Source organism: Littorina saxatilis, linkage group LG8 (genome assembly GCF_037325665.1).
Source record: "Littorina saxatilis isolate snail1 linkage group LG8, US_GU_Lsax_2.0, whole genome shotgun sequence".
Taxonomy (NCBI): Eukaryota; Metazoa; Mollusca; class Gastropoda; order Littorinimorpha; family Littorinidae; genus Littorina; species Littorina saxatilis.
Window position 1 is genome coordinate 26,231,896 of NC_090252.1, and position 16,142 is coordinate 26,248,037.

Sequence of the window (16,142 nt, forward strand, 5' to 3'; positions counted from 1 at the left end):
TTTAGTCAAGTTTTGACTAGGTGAAATCGAAAGAAAAACTATTATTAACAAATGTTTAGCCTAATTTTTCACTTCATAGAATATCATAGCAGCAAAAACTCACCTTTTCTTAAGAACCTTGGGTGTTGATCACTGTCGTAACAAAATCACAGACTTCGGAAACATTCTCGAAATCTTTCTTCGCTGCTGGAAGCTGAACTATTTCTCTCTGTAACTGCGCATGCGTAGTCACCCGCACCTCTAAGTCACTACGCGCAAAATAGTTCTAATCTTTCTTCAAAACTCTGAACATTATTTGCAAAACCGTTCACCATCGTAACGGAATTTTGAAGAAGCATGTCATATTGCGCAACTTTCAACTTAGTTTGCAGATGCAATTTTGAGAAAATAATACTTAAATAACATTTAGCTTAGCGATTTTCTATGCCCTTTCATGTCAAGATCGTGTTGAAAATGAATATGCAAATTCTAAAGTTCAAATTTAGGACTTGTTGCTGTTGCACGCGTGTGGAAACATATGTTACGACAGTGATGGCAAACTTTCAAGCGATTAATTTCGTTTAAAAAAACAATTCTGTGGACAAAATAACATTTCAACTGTCAAGTACACTTAAACCAAACACACATAACAAAAATAGCAGTCCTTGGACATTCTAAACGATTCTTGTAGTGAGGTACAAAACTAGTTGATGGTTCATGTCACAGATCAGACCTCCATTTTTCACGCATTTAATCATTTCTTTCGCAAAACAACCTTCATAATAATCATGCAAAATACTCAGTTTTGTTTGTACTATTTCTTTATTCATTTTACTTCTCAAACATACCAATATCATGATTTAAAATTCAGTATGTTTCAATTGTGGGCTAATTTGATTATGGCACACACAAAAGGATCAGTTTCTGAGACGCACCCATATATGTGTGTGATTGTGCATGTGCATGTGTGTGTGTGTAATAATTACATGTGATGAGCGTATCTTTTATGACCCAAAATCGAAAATTTCAAAACTAAATTTTCATTTAATTAATATACTTACTCAACTCACATAAATGGCATTAACTTCAGTTCATTGCTAAGATATTGAAGTAGTACTCGACCCTGGTAAGGGGGGAAGTAACTCCCTAAGAAAAACAATCCGTAGTCAAGGACGGGAGTCACCTCCCCTACCGGTAACCCGCACATGCGCGGTCCTGCTACCGGCCGTCATTCCCCCACGGAAACACACACCTGTAACACATATAATGTTAGCGGGGATGGATGGGAGGGTATAAACGATGTGAGTTGAGTAAGTATATTAATTAAATGAAAATTTAGTTTTGAAATTTTCGATTCAATCACATATTCTTACCTCAACTCACATAAATGGCAGATTGCACATAAAGGCGGTGGGATACTCACATTAATCTCTTGGAAGTATCTGGCCTGCGGCAACCATAGCTGGGAGGCAGTTGGTACCATCCGGATAAGTGCTGGCAATGCCCCGGAGGTAGTAGCTGAGGAAGACATCATGAGTCGTCCAGTATGCAGCTTTGAGGACGTCTGACATCCTTCCAGACTTGAGGACAGCTAAGGAAGTTGCCCACGCTCAAGCCTCGTGCGTACGAGGTGATCGAGGAGGAAGGACTGACTGCCCCCCCCCCCCTTTTTGTGTCTGCCACCACTGATAAGCATGCCTTATAAGTGTGGAAGACCATCTGGAAAGCGTGGTTTTGCAAAGTCTTTATTTCGGGCTGAAATGATCGAAATAAACAACAACTTCGGAGCTGATGCTCGAAACGGAGCGGTGCGCGACAAGTAAGCCTTAAGCGCGCGTACCGGGCAGTTAGAAAAATCCGGATCGCCGGGGGCTAAAAAAATGTCCCGGAGAGGCCGAATGGAAATGATCGGTGAAAGTGGACCAGGTTTTTGATTCTTGGCGAGAAAATCGGGACGGACACGCAGTGAAACCGAGCCGTCTCTTCCGAAAGTGATATCCCGGTCTAGGCCTGAGAGGCCGTGGATCTCACTGCCCCTCCGCGCGGAAGCGAGCAGTATGAGCATGAGAGTTTTGCGCGTAAGGTCAGAGAGACTAGCGTCTTGTAAAGGTTCAAAGCACTAGAACGGAGAAATTCGAGTACTAGAAGAACGCCCCAAGCCGGGACAGAAGTTCTCTCCGTTGCAGAACTGAGGGCCGCGCCCTTTAGCACACTCGCGATAACTCCCCCGAGGGAGATGGAGCGTCCAAGTTGCTTAAAAGTAACAGAGATGGCTGAGCGGCGAGCGCGCAAAGCGGACGCGGCGCGTCCCCGAGCGGAGAGCCATGCCAGATGGTTTGCGACCTGCATTGATCGCAGGGCGACCGGGACGACATTGTTAGCCGCAAACCATCGGGTCCAAGCCAGCCAGTGTGACTAGTAGACAGAGGAGGTGGCCTGTGAGCCTTCTGGCCTAAGTCCAAAAGCGAAAACGGAGGCGCCTGAGCACCCCAGTGATCTCCGAACCCTTTCCAGGCGTGAGGATCCAGGCCCTCGGGGCGATGTGCAGAGTCCCCGTTCTGGGCTGGAAAAGCTCCCCTCGCCGGCGGCCGAGCGGGATTGGCGGGCCGCTGGTGAGCCGCATGGGGTCCGGGAACTAATGCTGACTGGGCCAGCGCGGTGCCACGAGAAGGAGATGAAGCCGCTCCAAGACGGCTTTAGGCTGAACCCTTCCGATGAGTGGAGTGGGAGGGAAGGCGTAAGCCTCTAGCCCTGCCCAGCCGATCGTCATCGCATCGATCTGCCAAGCTTCCGGGCCCGGAAACAGACACAACGATCGGGAGGCGACGTGAAAATCTCGTGGCGAAAAGGACGACCATCGGACGCTCTACCTGCGCCCAAAGAAGGAGGAGCGCCTGATGGGTGATGGTCCACTCCGTGTGGAGGATCTGGAAGGAACGGCTGATGACGTCGGCAAGGACGTTCAGGCAGCCGGGCAGATAGCGAGCCGAGATCAGGATCTAAGAAAGAGTCTCGCATGCTCGGCTGGACCACAGCCGAGATCGGAACCCGCCCTGTTTGTTGGAATAAGCAGAGACCGCCGTGTTGTCGTAAAGAAACAACAAATGGGTGCCCTGGAAAGCGGAGAGAAAGTGATGAAACAGACGCCAAGGAGTGTTCATCCACTGAGGCGTGGTCTGCTGCAACCAGACCCCGAAACGGAACTGAGACGTCCCAGCCGTGTGACGTCGGATTCCAGACTGAACTGAGCGCCGCCTGAAAAGGGCGCGTCTGCAGTTTGTATAAGCGACGTTGAGTGGGACGGACTGCCCACTCCCGTGAATCGAACACCATGCCTTGGTGCAACACCCCGGGGACAACCAAAATTCTGCCGTAAAGTCCCAAGAAGGGGTGGCCGAGAAACTCCTCTATAGCCTGCTTCCGCAGAAAGAGAAGGATTTCCGCCTGTAAAGTCTCCTGAGCGTCTGGGCTGACCGGAAACCGGAAGTTGGCCGGCGCCCTGGACGAAGGGGCTTTGCCTTCCTGCCAAGGAAGGCGGAACCCCGATCGAATCACCCCCATGCTCCATAAGCTGCTTGTCCGAGACAGCCAAGCTGGCAGGACCCGGAAGAGGCCGCCTGCTACCAAAAGGGTAGAGGCTGGGGGGGGTGACTGGATCGGGGGTGGCTCATTGGGGGTTGGGCTTGCGCCCAGACCCCCGCTTCCCGAAGGAAGGTTTACGCTGGTAAGGACGGGACCGTGACCCACCCCTACCTGCGCGAGACGACTGCTGCCCAGAAGAGCTGTCTGGCGCTGACGCAGAACTCCGTGGTTTGTTGCTGTGCTGCTTAAGAGCGAGTTCCGTCAGTTGCACCACATGTTGGTCACGAGTTTCCTCAGTTTGCTGCCGAAGGGCATCCAAAGAGCGTGACCCCAGCAACGCACCCTCTGAAAAGGGAGAGACTCTCAAAGAGTCTATGGTGGCCTTATCCGTCAGGCGAGAGCCGTTAAGGAAAGCCTCGCGCCTCCAGAACACCACCTGAGAGTAGAGCCGAGCAGCAAGCGTCATCTGACTGTCAGTGACCTTCGCAAGCGCCGCCAGGAGCATGGCAGCATCAGCCTCACTAGCATCGTCACGAAACCTAAAAGGCTCGATGGACGAAGCGATGGCTCTCGTGAGAGACCGGATGAGCGTTTCCGCTAAAGAGGTCAGTTCAAGGGAAGAACGCCCGCTTTCCTCCAGCCCGAGTAGACTCTGTTCCGTACAAACGGAAGTCCTATCTCGGCTATAACCATCCTGCCGCAAGCGAGCCAGTTCCGGAGTCACCGGAAGTGGAGCTGTGGGCAGCGAAAAAGAGGAGAGAAGAGAATGTGGCCTGCTAGGCAGCCGCGATCTTCTTGAGTTGGCTGGGAGGCCGCCGCCTGCCTGAGCCGAGGTTAACCAAGGCTGGGCAGAAGGGGGGGCTTCCCCATGAGCAGCCAAAAGAGGGTAGGGTGTGTTAGCGTCCGCCAACACCTGAGCCATCACAAACGGGACGGAAGGAGATTCCATGAAACGGAACTTCGCCCTCGTGTCCCCCGCGCCCGCAAAGTCTGCCAAAGCAGAAGGAGGGGGTGCGACAACAGTAGAGTCGGCGGAGACACCCTCAGGGAAGTACCGTGAGGTTATCTCCGCAGCCAACTCCAGAGTAGGGCCCAGCTTATTGGGAATCCGTAAGGGGGTAACGGATTCGGAACGATCCTCATCCCCTTCCTGTTCCTCTCCAAAACCTTCCTGATCTCCATCAGAAGGAGGGTCCGGTAAACCGGAAACCCACCCGTCCACGGAAGCGGAAGTGGCTAGAGTCGGTTGAACAATAGACGGAAGCGCCGCAAACTGTCCACCAACAGCACCGCCGACAACCGGAACCGCCGCGGCGGAACCGGAAGTCGGGGCCGGAAGTCGATGCGTAACCAGGGACGGGATAGCAGGGACACTGCCACCGGAACCACTAGCCCGCTGTCCTCCACCGGAAGTGCCTGCCACAGCACAACCGGAAGTCGAGGACGACAATCCGCGGGCAGGCCCGACCGGAAGCCCCGAGGGGCAACCAGAGGAGCCTACCCCCTGCGAACTCCAACCAGGAACGGCGGCAGCCGAACCAAGAGCTACAGGTCGATGACCGCCGACAGAATCTTGTAGGCCAGAACTGGGCAAACAAGACGCTGCTGCCTGCCCCCCAGAGGCCGGGACAGCCGAAACTGATCCCAGGGGGGCAGGCTGGCGCGCTACGCCGCTCCCTAGCGCACCCGCCACGTGATGGACGGTGTACTGCCGGGGAGGAGCCGTCTGCGAACCCGGCGACGCAAGAGCGTAACCCGGGCCCGCAGGCAAGTGTGAGCCCCCAAAAAGATGGGGACTCCCACAAACGCCGCCCAACGCCGAAGCGCTGGAACCGGGCGGCGCTAAGGCCGCGAACCCCCCTGACAAGGCAGGGGAATCCGCAACCGAACCAGAAAAATCCGGCCCGAGATCGGCCGACGTGATCGTCGCGGACGGCCGCAGCCGAGAAAGAGAAGCCACCCCCCCCACGCCAGGCGGGAGGGGAGCGACAGGCCTTTCAGCCGAATGTAAGGCAACTAGGTCATGTTTCAGAGTGGCAAACATAGCCAGAATTTCTTCCCGCGACACGGACTCGCTAGACCGTGGCGTCTGCGAGCGCGAGAGAGGAGGAGAAGAACGTTCCCGCGTAGGGAAAACCGGTGACGGTGACGTAGAGTCGAGCGACACCCGTTCTGTCTTCTTAGTCACCGGGTCCGTAACCAGAATTAAAGAAGTAGGCTGTGAAGAAGACACAGAGGCACGCGTCTTTGATTTAGACTTAGACTTGTCTTTATCCTTCTCTTTTCCCGGTGAAGAGAGTAGGGAAACAAGTTTGCCCTTGCTTTTTGAGTTTTTGTCCGCCATTTGCAATATCGAACACGCGCACGTGGAGATGAATTACAACAGCGAAAATACTCAAACGAACGAAAATACTCGAACGAACGCAGCGAAGAGATAGTGAAACGATCTTACCTAAAGATAGCAACGCAAAGACCAGGGTCAAATGGCCTTCCACGAAAGGCCAAGGCAAAAAATATGCCGGAGTACAACAACACGTCTGTGCAGTAGTGTTGAAGTGGGTGGAATGGCGGCCGGTAGCAGGACCGCGCATGTGCGGGTTACCGGTAGGGGAGGTGACTCCCGTCCTTGACTACGGATTGTTTTTCTTAGGGAGTTACTTCCCCCCTTACCAGGGTCGAGTACTACTTCAATATCTTAGCAATGAACTGAAGTTAATGCCATTTATGTGAGTTGAGGTAAGAATATGTGATTGAATAAATAATTAAGAACTGACTGTTCAAGCAAATTGCTGTAAAGGTTTTCGAACAAAAAACGGGGCTGGGCCGCTATTGCGCATGTCCGCTATTGCACGAATCTAACCCTATAACCCTAACCCTAAAGATTCGCGCAATAGCGGCCCCGCGCAATAGCGGGCCGACCCCAAAAAAACCCCGGGTATAGCTAATCTGATGTATAAAGCTGGTTGCTGTTTATGTGTGTATGTTTGTGTGGTGGGTATGATTACGATAGGCTCCGAAACGACCGCATTGATTTTGACAGGAATTGCAGAGTATGTTCGTTGCCGTTCGAGGCGTGTCCTAGGGTACCTCTCTGTCTCTGTCTCTGTCTCTCTCTCTAACAGTACACGATCTGTTCGTCATCCAACCATGTTCAATAACGAGTTCAGGAATGATCATTTTCAAAATATTCTTTGTCGTTTTTTTTATATGCTGACGTGGATTTTCGGTCCTTTTAGTCTGTCATTGAACATTGTATTGCAAGTCACTAAGAAGAAAAACTGCAGTTTCGAGACTCGGCATGTAACCTCTACGTAACACACACTGAACATATAACAGGAAAAAAATCATTAGATTTAACCATATTTTTCGTTTGCAACGAGTGTCATAATGTTTACCTTTCTTTGTACCAAAATTCAAAATGGGGTTAGGGTTACGTTTTGTAAACTTGCGCAAAAATTTAACGATCGATTTTTATTCTTTTTTGATATCTTATTGTGTAGACCCAGGTTTGTTTTATGTCAACTTTTCTGGAAAATTTAATGGTTCTATTAGCAAATATATTCAGTTGAAGTGAGCAGCTGGTCTAATTTTACCACGTAAAACGTCATGTACATTAACGAATATTAGCCATTTCACAAAGAATGGTAACACTTATTCATAACAAAAACCATGATTTTTATGTGCACAAAGTCTGTATTTACGCCACACACAAAAACAAGTACTTGTGATTTAATTAATCGGTTAGATACCATATCCAATAGCCTACCCTGATTTACAAAAACAAACGTGAAAAGTCAACATATTCAGGAGGCTGTATCTTAACAATGCTACGATCGATTTCTCTGGTTTTAACACATTTGTTTTATCAGACTTTAAACATACATCAGGCAAAAAATTAGCGATTTTTAATGGTTGTTTAATCGGTGTCGGATGTCTTTAAGCGATGTTTTATATTTGAACAAATGCTTTTGAGCTACGTCAACACCCGGGCAAACCCGAGTCGTGACTGCTTGTTGTATATAATCTGAGAAAATTAAAGTTGAAAGACCAAACAACAACAACAACAACAACAACAACAACAACAACAACAACAACAACAACAACAACAACAACAACAACAACAACAACAACAACAACAAAGAAATCGACAAAAAGTTAAAGAGAAAAAATAAAACAAAACCACTCATCTGTTATCACAAAAACTTTCTTTTCAACCAGTATATATTTTCTCTAACAGGAGCAATGTTGGTGAAGAGAAATTGTATACATGTCAGTTTTCCTCTGTTTTGAAGCCTTCATAGAAAGAAAACATGAAGTGGATGTGCTTAAACGTCACGTAGCAAAGTTACCTGAAGCAGGAGTGGGTAAAATTGTGGCAGTGGTGAATGTGTTGAGACAGCCCACTGTGATCATCCTCGCCTATCCTGTCCTCAAGGTAACTACACGACACAGTCATCTTTTACTCTAATCAGTCATGTGCTAGGCCGCAGCCTGGCAACAAGGTCACAACATACGTAATTCTAATACACACCATGCTGCATGTGGCAAGCTACTCTCTAGAAACCCAATGCCTTTTACATCCCCCAAAGAAAATCAACATTAAAGATCAGCGACACGTATTTTCATTTCAGAACACTGTACGGCCTTTACAATGCATACCAACAAACCCTGTCAGCTATAATATTCACAGTGACGGCCGGGCTTAAAACATTCCTTTACTCTGCTTCTTGTCAGCCTGGGCACGGCGATTGTGATTGCCGCGAGCTCCTTTGTTTTTCTCTTTGAATCGCCTGTTGCGCAGCACGTCTTCTGTCTGACCTTGACCTTTGGCTTTTCCTTTCAAATCACGGTTGTTTGAAGGTGGCCCTGGATGCCGCGAGGCCCGCTTCTGCTCTTGTCGCTCCCTCAGCTTTGCTGGATCCTCCACAAACTGATCCCTGGGTGCTTCCTCCTGGTAACAATGCAACACACTGTGATCACCCTACACAGCATCAGGGTAAAAATCGTGTGGGGCAAGTTTAATACTATGACCTACCAGCTGGCGACTTCGAAATTGGTCAGCACTGCATGTTGCCCACTACCCCCTCTACCACCATGCACCCTCCTTCAAGATAGGTAAAGTAGTTGCCACAAACCTGGCCAGCGTGCAGATGTTAAACGGCACATTAGGTACCCTGCTTCACTTGGCCTCATCTCCACCTCCCCTCCGTAATTATTGTTTTTAGCTGGCGGCATGATGACAGCTGCTCATATACTGAGATATTTCATCATCATGTTTGGTCTAGGGTTAAACTACATGCAAAGCAGTACCTGAGCACTCCATAATAAAAGCCACGCTGTTAATGTTGTGTGTGTGTAAGTGGAAGGATGGTAATTAATATTCCATGTAAAAGCCTTGCCAAATCTAAGATTGTGAGCCAAAATCCTTTTTACAAAAAGGACATCAATTAGGCATGCATGCACTAAAAAGAGTATACACCAAAAATATGTTCAGAATAGCACTAAAATAAAACAAAACGTATAAACAGAAAATACTCTTCTTTCTCATTTGTTGTTCATTAAACCACCCATCAGCCCTGCAAGTCCAACGAATGGTGTACTCGCCTTTGGCTAGTGATTCTGAAAATGTACTAGCCAGAGAGAAAACTTTACTAGCCAAACCAACAATTTGTTTCAGCAACTTTACTCGCATTTGGCGAGATTAGATGAACATTTCTACTCGCCATGGCGAGTAAAATACTCACAACTTTCAGGTCTGCCATATTGGACATGCAAACTGCTTCAGTTTCTCTGAGTGTGATGGTGTTGTGATTTGTGGCCAACTTTAAGATGACTAAACCAATATCTTTATGGTATTATCTACAGTAGACTTCCACAATGTATGTCACAGTCTGTTGGGTCCCCCATCCCAATTTAAGACTTCCCCTCATAAGACCTTGCTTTCTCACAGACCTTCTTCATAATCTGTGAAAAGGACTTGTGCCAGTCAAAGGTTTGCCATTTCAACAACAAGGCAGCTGTTTTCCAGAAATGCAGTGCTTTGTTGGAAATCAAGTCAGGTTTCGGGAAATCCCTATTATTCCAAATGTGCCCAGGATTCATGTTTCCGAGAAGCATTCACTCTCAAAGACCCACTCATTCGACTCAGTAATTTCTTACTACTCAGTCCGTAATATATCCGCCTTGCTTTCCAGTCACAACTGGAGTGGATGCCAGTTTGTTTGTTTTCAAACAGCTGAGCCCGATAAGGAGTCAATAGAGTGACAGGGTAAGTGACAGTGAATTTTTAACCGCATATTCATTAATCCTTATTTCAAAAATTAATTTAAATTCAACTGTAGTCTTTTGTCAAAATATCGTTCTGTATGATTGTAGATATAAGTCATATGTATCTTTGTGCCAAATATTATGCATTTCTGATGTATGATGTTGCTGTAAAACCGTTTCCTAGAAATCCAATATGGCGCTGTTTAAGCCAGTTTCCATAGCAACGGCAGTCTATGTCATTTAGTATTCACAAATTTGTCATTTCTTTTTATAAGTCACTTCAATAACTAAACTAAGTTATTCCATGTATTCTCCAAGTTTAATTTTGGTAATTTTAGTGCCCCACATTGCCTTATAACCACAGACCCTCCCGCCTTCCCGGCAATAGGAAGGTTTCCGCCAGTTATCTCTTTGAGGTTTTGGGTGCTTACAGAGTACCGTGCCCCTTGCGGGGGCATCAAACATCGAGGTCACAAGCAGGGTCAAGGGGAAGGTCGGCTGAGCGGACAGGAGACTATTGACTTAACAGCTCGAATTGAACTGATGTAGACTGCTGCGCATGCAGGGAGGTTCACTGCCAGCAGGGGAGACCACTCCCTCAATTAAATGGCGCACTGACAGAAAGCCAAGAGTTAGCAACCTTGTCCATTAATAGGTTACAAGGGCCGCTTAATAGCATCAGTCTGACACTGGTAAGTAGAGTAACTCCTTATAGTTACTTGTGTTTTTACATTTTTTATTTAGGAGTCAACTCCAGGAAGGAGTTACCCTACCTACAAGTGTCAGACTTAGGCTAGTAAGGGGCCCTAATGTTACCAATTAATGGACAAGGTCGATAACTTTTGGCTTTCTGTCCGTACTCATGCGTACAAAATACCACGAAATCGTATGGGTTCCCGAGTCTGAGCCTTTCTTGCTTCTCTGTCCGTGTCATCTGTGTGCAGTGTCAGTCGTTGTTCTGTCAGTGGTTCTTCTTTCGTTCTGTTCTGTCGTCTCCCTTCTTTTTTGTGTAATTTTTGTTCTTGTGGCTGATGAAGACCCCAATGGTCGAAACGTCGCCTGTATTTGTTTTGTTTTTGTCATTCCAAAATGAGTACAGTGTTTTTGGGTCTTTTTGTCCTCATGGTTATATTGAGGTGAGTCAATTCTTAGAAATAGTCATTTTACTTGGAAAAAATACATTTTGTCTCGGGAAAAAACAAACAACACGTCATCAACATGCAACTATTTTTAAACACAATTTCAAAGTGTTGAAAGCCAAATTTCTAGTTTTCAAACATGCCCCATATTCTTAGCTGTTGTTTTCACAGGAGCAAGGAACTGTGTGCAGTGCCAAACTACATTTCTATAGACAAGGTTTGGCAGGCTGGACTGCTTAGTTAGGACAAAAGGAAGTGATATTACCTCTTCAGATGACTCAGACCTGGCAACTCTGGCTGGTGGTTTACGCAACACCTGAGGCATAGTGAACGGCCTGCAACACAAAACAGCACTGCAGTACATGCTAATACTAATAGACACAGATCTGTCGTCTTAACAGTGTAGGAATAGAAAAGAAAGTCATCTGGTCACAAACAATAAAGCCTTTCAACAAGACATATGCCAGAGAAGGTTAAAGCTTGCAGAGTTAAGTGAGTAACAACACTGAGTTTCTGAGTTTCTTGCAAAGCCAACTCAATACAGTCTCAGATGACACTTGCCAAGACTCTGCCAAATAGTGATGTATTTATTCAAAAAATGTGTGCAAGTGCATGACAACATTGTCTGCAAACTAGTCATTTAATAAAATGGCATTCTGGCCATTTGTGTATTGCAAGGTGCTAAAAATCAGTTATTTGAGAGGAATTTTTTAACTGGACTAAAGTATTTGCTATCAGTACAGCCAAGCTGGAAATGATCAGTATACTGGACTATGCATACAGCATTCTTATCAGCAATACGAAACAATGATCAATAATATAATTTATGTCCTTGAACACAACACTCTCTACTGAAGAAGTGTCGAGCGCAAGTGACGTCACCGCTTTGCCAAGCCAGTGAGATCTAACTTGAAAAAGGACTTGAAGTCAGTCAAAATGGAGAAACAAACCACACACAAAAATTTAATTTATTGCTTTTCCTCATTGTTAGTTTGTATTCTTGTTTTTTTTTTACCTCAAACTTTAAGTTGTGCTGTGTACAAATAAAATACACTGTGTTGTTCGGCCGCTAGAGGGCAGAAGTGTATGTGCGCAATTAACATGCCGGAAGGAAATGAATACTCGTTGAAAAACAACCGCATCAAAGCAAAAACTTGCTAACCCCATATATATATAGGTCAAAGTAGCAATATAAACGCTATCATGTATTCATCAGACCCTATCGCTGTTTGTTCTCAACACAGACAACACAATTTGTTCACTTCCAGAAAAACTCATGCTAAGCTGATTCAGCAACATCATTAGCTAACATTAAGGATTGAGCCATCAAAATGTGCATGGAAGTATAGCAGGCACGGTAATTTCAAAATATAAAAGAAACTCTAAAAATAGGCCGAAGTCCAGGGGCCACCTAGGCCCCGGCGGGGCACAGGGGCAGAGCCCCGTTGGGGGAACCAAGGGAGCAAAGCCCCCTGGAAGGAAAACGAATTTGAGCATTTTAGACCAATATTTTGATAGTTCTCGTGTAAGCAAATAATAGATAGAGAGACAATAGTATACATATAATTTCATGAACTTTCTTTTTGGCAGCGGACAATTTTCCATTTTCGCTGAAATGTAATTTCCTTTTCGCGGAAATCCGCGATTTCGCGGACAATTCTCATGCCTGAAGTAGAAATAAAGGCACAGTATATCAGATTTTTTTGATTTTTTACAAACTTTTTGCCTCAGTACAGGCTGTCAATTATTAGGCTGAACGTCATCACAAGTTTTCATTTTAGATGGCACACAGTAACACCTTTTAAAACATAGTGGAAACTAAAGAAGATTCTACTGGATATGGTTGAGAATATGTGAAAGTGAGTTATTAGTATTTCTTACCTGCGTTGCGTTAGTTCATCGGCAGAGTCAGCATCATCAGCACCCACATTGTTGGTGTCGTAGGTATCATCATACTCATCATCATAGAGCTGAGGATCATACATGCTGGTGACATCCATGCTGCCATAGGCGTCATACAATGCCTTCAAGTCCTTGATGCTGTCTTTGTCTTCCATCACAGACTCGTCCACTGTCCTGTCACACGTACCAAGCAGTATAATCAGTCAACTGAGATAGCAACATATCATTATACTCTACACATAAACCATACATGGCAGTCTACATGTTCTTGACCTGCAAAGTCAAACTGCTGCATTGTGTGAGCCTGGCAGTCTACGGTCACCATCAGGTCAACACCTGGAGCTGAACAATCATAATACATGCCGACTTGCCTTTCTTTCATCATTCACAATTCACAATCGTTAGGGCTGATCAAAATTCCTTCTTCATATTCAGTCATACGCTTTGCTCTTTAGTCTGCTTTTCATGCCAACCTCTGTTTTTCTTCTTGTTAATTCTGTGACAGGTAGCTGTGACCTAGAGGTGTGTGTGTGTGTAATTGTGTGTGTGTACTTGTGTGTGTGTAATTGTGTGTGTGTAATTGTGTGTATGTGTTTGTGTGTGTGTGTGTCTGTGTGTGTGTGTGTATGTGGGTGTGTGTGTGTATGTGTGTGTGTATGTGTGTGTGTGTGTATATGTGTGTGTGTGTGTGTGTGTGTGTGTGTGTGTGTGTGTGTCTGTGTCTGTGTGTGTGTCTGTGCTCAAATTGCATATGTGGGTAAATTGGTTATCTGAAACAATAGGACATATGTTCATGAGGGTTTGTAATTCTTCAAGATATTTGTGAAAGAAGTGTTTTCCTTTTTGTTCCTGATAAGCACACTTGTTGACACTATTTTTGTATTTGAGAAAGCCAAACACATTTTTCCGTCAAATTCTTGGAAATCATTTCTGACTTGGTGCAGACTATGAGATGTTGTTGCAGTATGATAGCTTTAAAGTTTGTATTAAATGTGACTCTCAATCTGACCTTCCAAAGTTTTTTTATATTTCTGAGAAATGTCTGTCACAATATACAAACATTACGTAATTTGTATTTTTGACCCAACATTTTATATAGATCGAGACAGTCGGCATTTTTTTTCGACCGCGTCAGTGGTGGAGGTGAACAATAATGACTGCTGAGATCTGAGTAAAATGTCATTTTTGGGTCAAAAATTGAAATAACATATATGTATCGATCGATCATAGTTACAATTTCTTTTATTCTTCAGTTATTGAACGCACACAAACATGCACTCTTTTGTAGTCTCGGCTAGCCGCCTAAATAAGAGTTTTAGTCGGACTCTGACGTCACATGGCCCAAAGAAGGTAATCCAATGTTCAATCGATACTTTACTTTTTACTATCAATTTCTGTCAATACAAAATTATATAAAATATTACCCTAAACTTTTAAACTGTCTTGCTTTGGCAATCATGTCCAACCAAGAGAACTCTTGATGATAACCAATCCACCACTATTAGATTTGTGAATCAAAATCTGTCACATAAATTAAGATTAGACATTTTTCTTTGCTTGCTTTAAATCTGGTATTTGGTAGGTTTCATGCATCAAAGGTAAATCAATTCCTTAAAGCCCCACTCCGCCTCACAGGAGGTTTACGGAACGATGACATCTTTCACTTAAACAGCAATACTAGCCTTATGGGACACACTCACTATAGCATTCAACAACATTGAATGACACTTACAGATCACTTGAATTGCTATTTAGCTTGCGTAAACCAGTTCTCATGGATTATTCAACACCCGAGCCATTGGGACCCTGTGTGACCGGCCACCTTTTTCCTACATGATCAATTTAGTCGTTAGCATTTTTACTCCTACTCTATATCTGCAAAAGCATGTTATTGTGCACCTCTGAATCTAAAATACAATTCCAGCACAACGTTAAGACTTATAGGGCGCTCATAGCGCCTTAGAACAAATAACTGATAGTGACACAAAACAGAGTGGCAGCATCTTCAAAGAAACTGTAAGTGGTTTGCGGGAAATTTGTTAGCTTTGGCAATTGTAAGATGCAGCTCATTTGATGTGATAGTCGTCCTGTTGCTGAAGTATGTTTGTATGCGCGCAATACTCAATCGACACAGGCACAGCAACAAACATGCTAGTATCAAATGATTGAAATCTCACTTGACCAGCTTTAAAAAAAAGCTAAGTTGTATCGTTTTTGGTCGCCCACTTCCCCGTCATCATTTTTTATTCATAAGAGCTGCAAGTTGCACACACCATTTAACCCATTCACCCGGTTTGCTTGACATACATCCTTTCTAACTTATAAAACTTCGAACTGTACTGACTTCCTTTTGTTGATAAAAGAATTATGTTGGTTAACCGGAGGCGGAGGGTGGCTCAAATACAAGACACATATCTTAATACAAGATACATTTACCTCAGGGGCAAAAATTAAAGTTGATCGAAGTAACACTCCTTTTCAAGGTATGAAATATATTATGTCCATATGTTTTTTTTAAAAGATTGTTTGATGTCTTTTTGCTTCTCTTGCATCTTTTGTGAGTTTAAAGCATTCTTTCTCAGTCTCTGGCTTACTGTACTCCCCATTCTCTCTCACTCTCTGGCTTACTGTACTCCCCATTCTCTCTCACTCTCTGGCTTACTGTACTCCCCATTCTCTCTCACTCTCTGGCTTACTGTACTCCCCATTCTCTCTCTCTCTCTGGCTTACTGTACTCCCCATTCTCTCTCACTCTCTGGCTTACTGTACTCCCCATTCTCTCTCTCTCTCTGGCTTACTGTACTCCCCATTCTCTCTCACTCTCTGGCTTACTGTACTCCCCATTCTCTCTCAGTCTCTGGCTTACTGTACTCCCCATTCTCTCTCAGTCTCTGGCTCACTGTACTCCCCATTCCCTCTCAGTCTCTGGCTTACTGTACTCCCCATTCTCTCTCACTCTCTGGCTTACTGTACTCCCCATTCTCTCTCACTCTATGGCTTACTGTACTCCCCATTCTCTCTCACTCTCTGGCTTACTGTTCTCCCCATTCTCTCTCAGTCTCTGGCTTACTGTACTCCCCATTCTCTCTCACTCTCTGGCTCACTGTACTCCCCATTCTCTCTCACTCTCTGGCTTACTGTACTCCCCATTCTGTCTTAGTATCTGGCTTACTGTACTCCCCATTCTCTCTCAGAGATGTTCTCTCATTCTCTTTGTGTTTCAGTGGCTGCCCTGATTGACTGACAGAATGATTATTCAAAACCTGACATCTG

The 16,142-nt window shown here is 45.2% G+C and overlaps 2 protein-coding genes across 2 annotated transcripts in view; both read right to left on the reverse strand.

Annotated features, from left to right (window-relative positions):
* Positions 1-3,646: 3,646 nt before the first annotated feature.
* LOC138974576 (uncharacterized) lies at positions 3,647-5,905 on the reverse strand. Its single transcript, XM_070347295.1, has one exon. The coding sequence runs from the start codon at positions 5,903-5,905 to the stop codon at positions 3,647-3,649; it is 2,259 nt and encodes a 752-aa protein (XP_070203396.1).
* Positions 5,906-7,746: 1,841 nt separating this feature from the next.
* The window catches only part of LOC138973159 (activating signal cointegrator 1 complex subunit 2-like), a 91,121-nt gene continuing 82,725 nt past the window's right edge, over positions 7,747-16,142 (reverse strand). Inside the window, exons 15-17 of the mRNA XM_070345835.1 lie at positions 12,849-13,043; positions 11,233-11,302; positions 7,747-8,512 (exon numbers count right to left, since the gene is read on the reverse strand). Coding sequence (XP_070201936.1) covers positions 8,264-8,512; positions 11,233-11,302; positions 12,849-13,043 — 514 coding nt within the window. The 3' untranslated portion in view covers positions 7,747-8,263. The remainder of the gene's footprint in view (positions 8,513-11,232; positions 11,303-12,848; positions 13,044-16,142) is intronic.

What these genes read in the sequence shown, in the direction of transcription:
- LOC138974576 (XM_070347295.1), bottom strand. Translation starts at nt 5,905, where the DNA reads ATGGCGGACAAAAACTCAAAAAGCAAGGGCAAACTTGTTTCCCTACTC.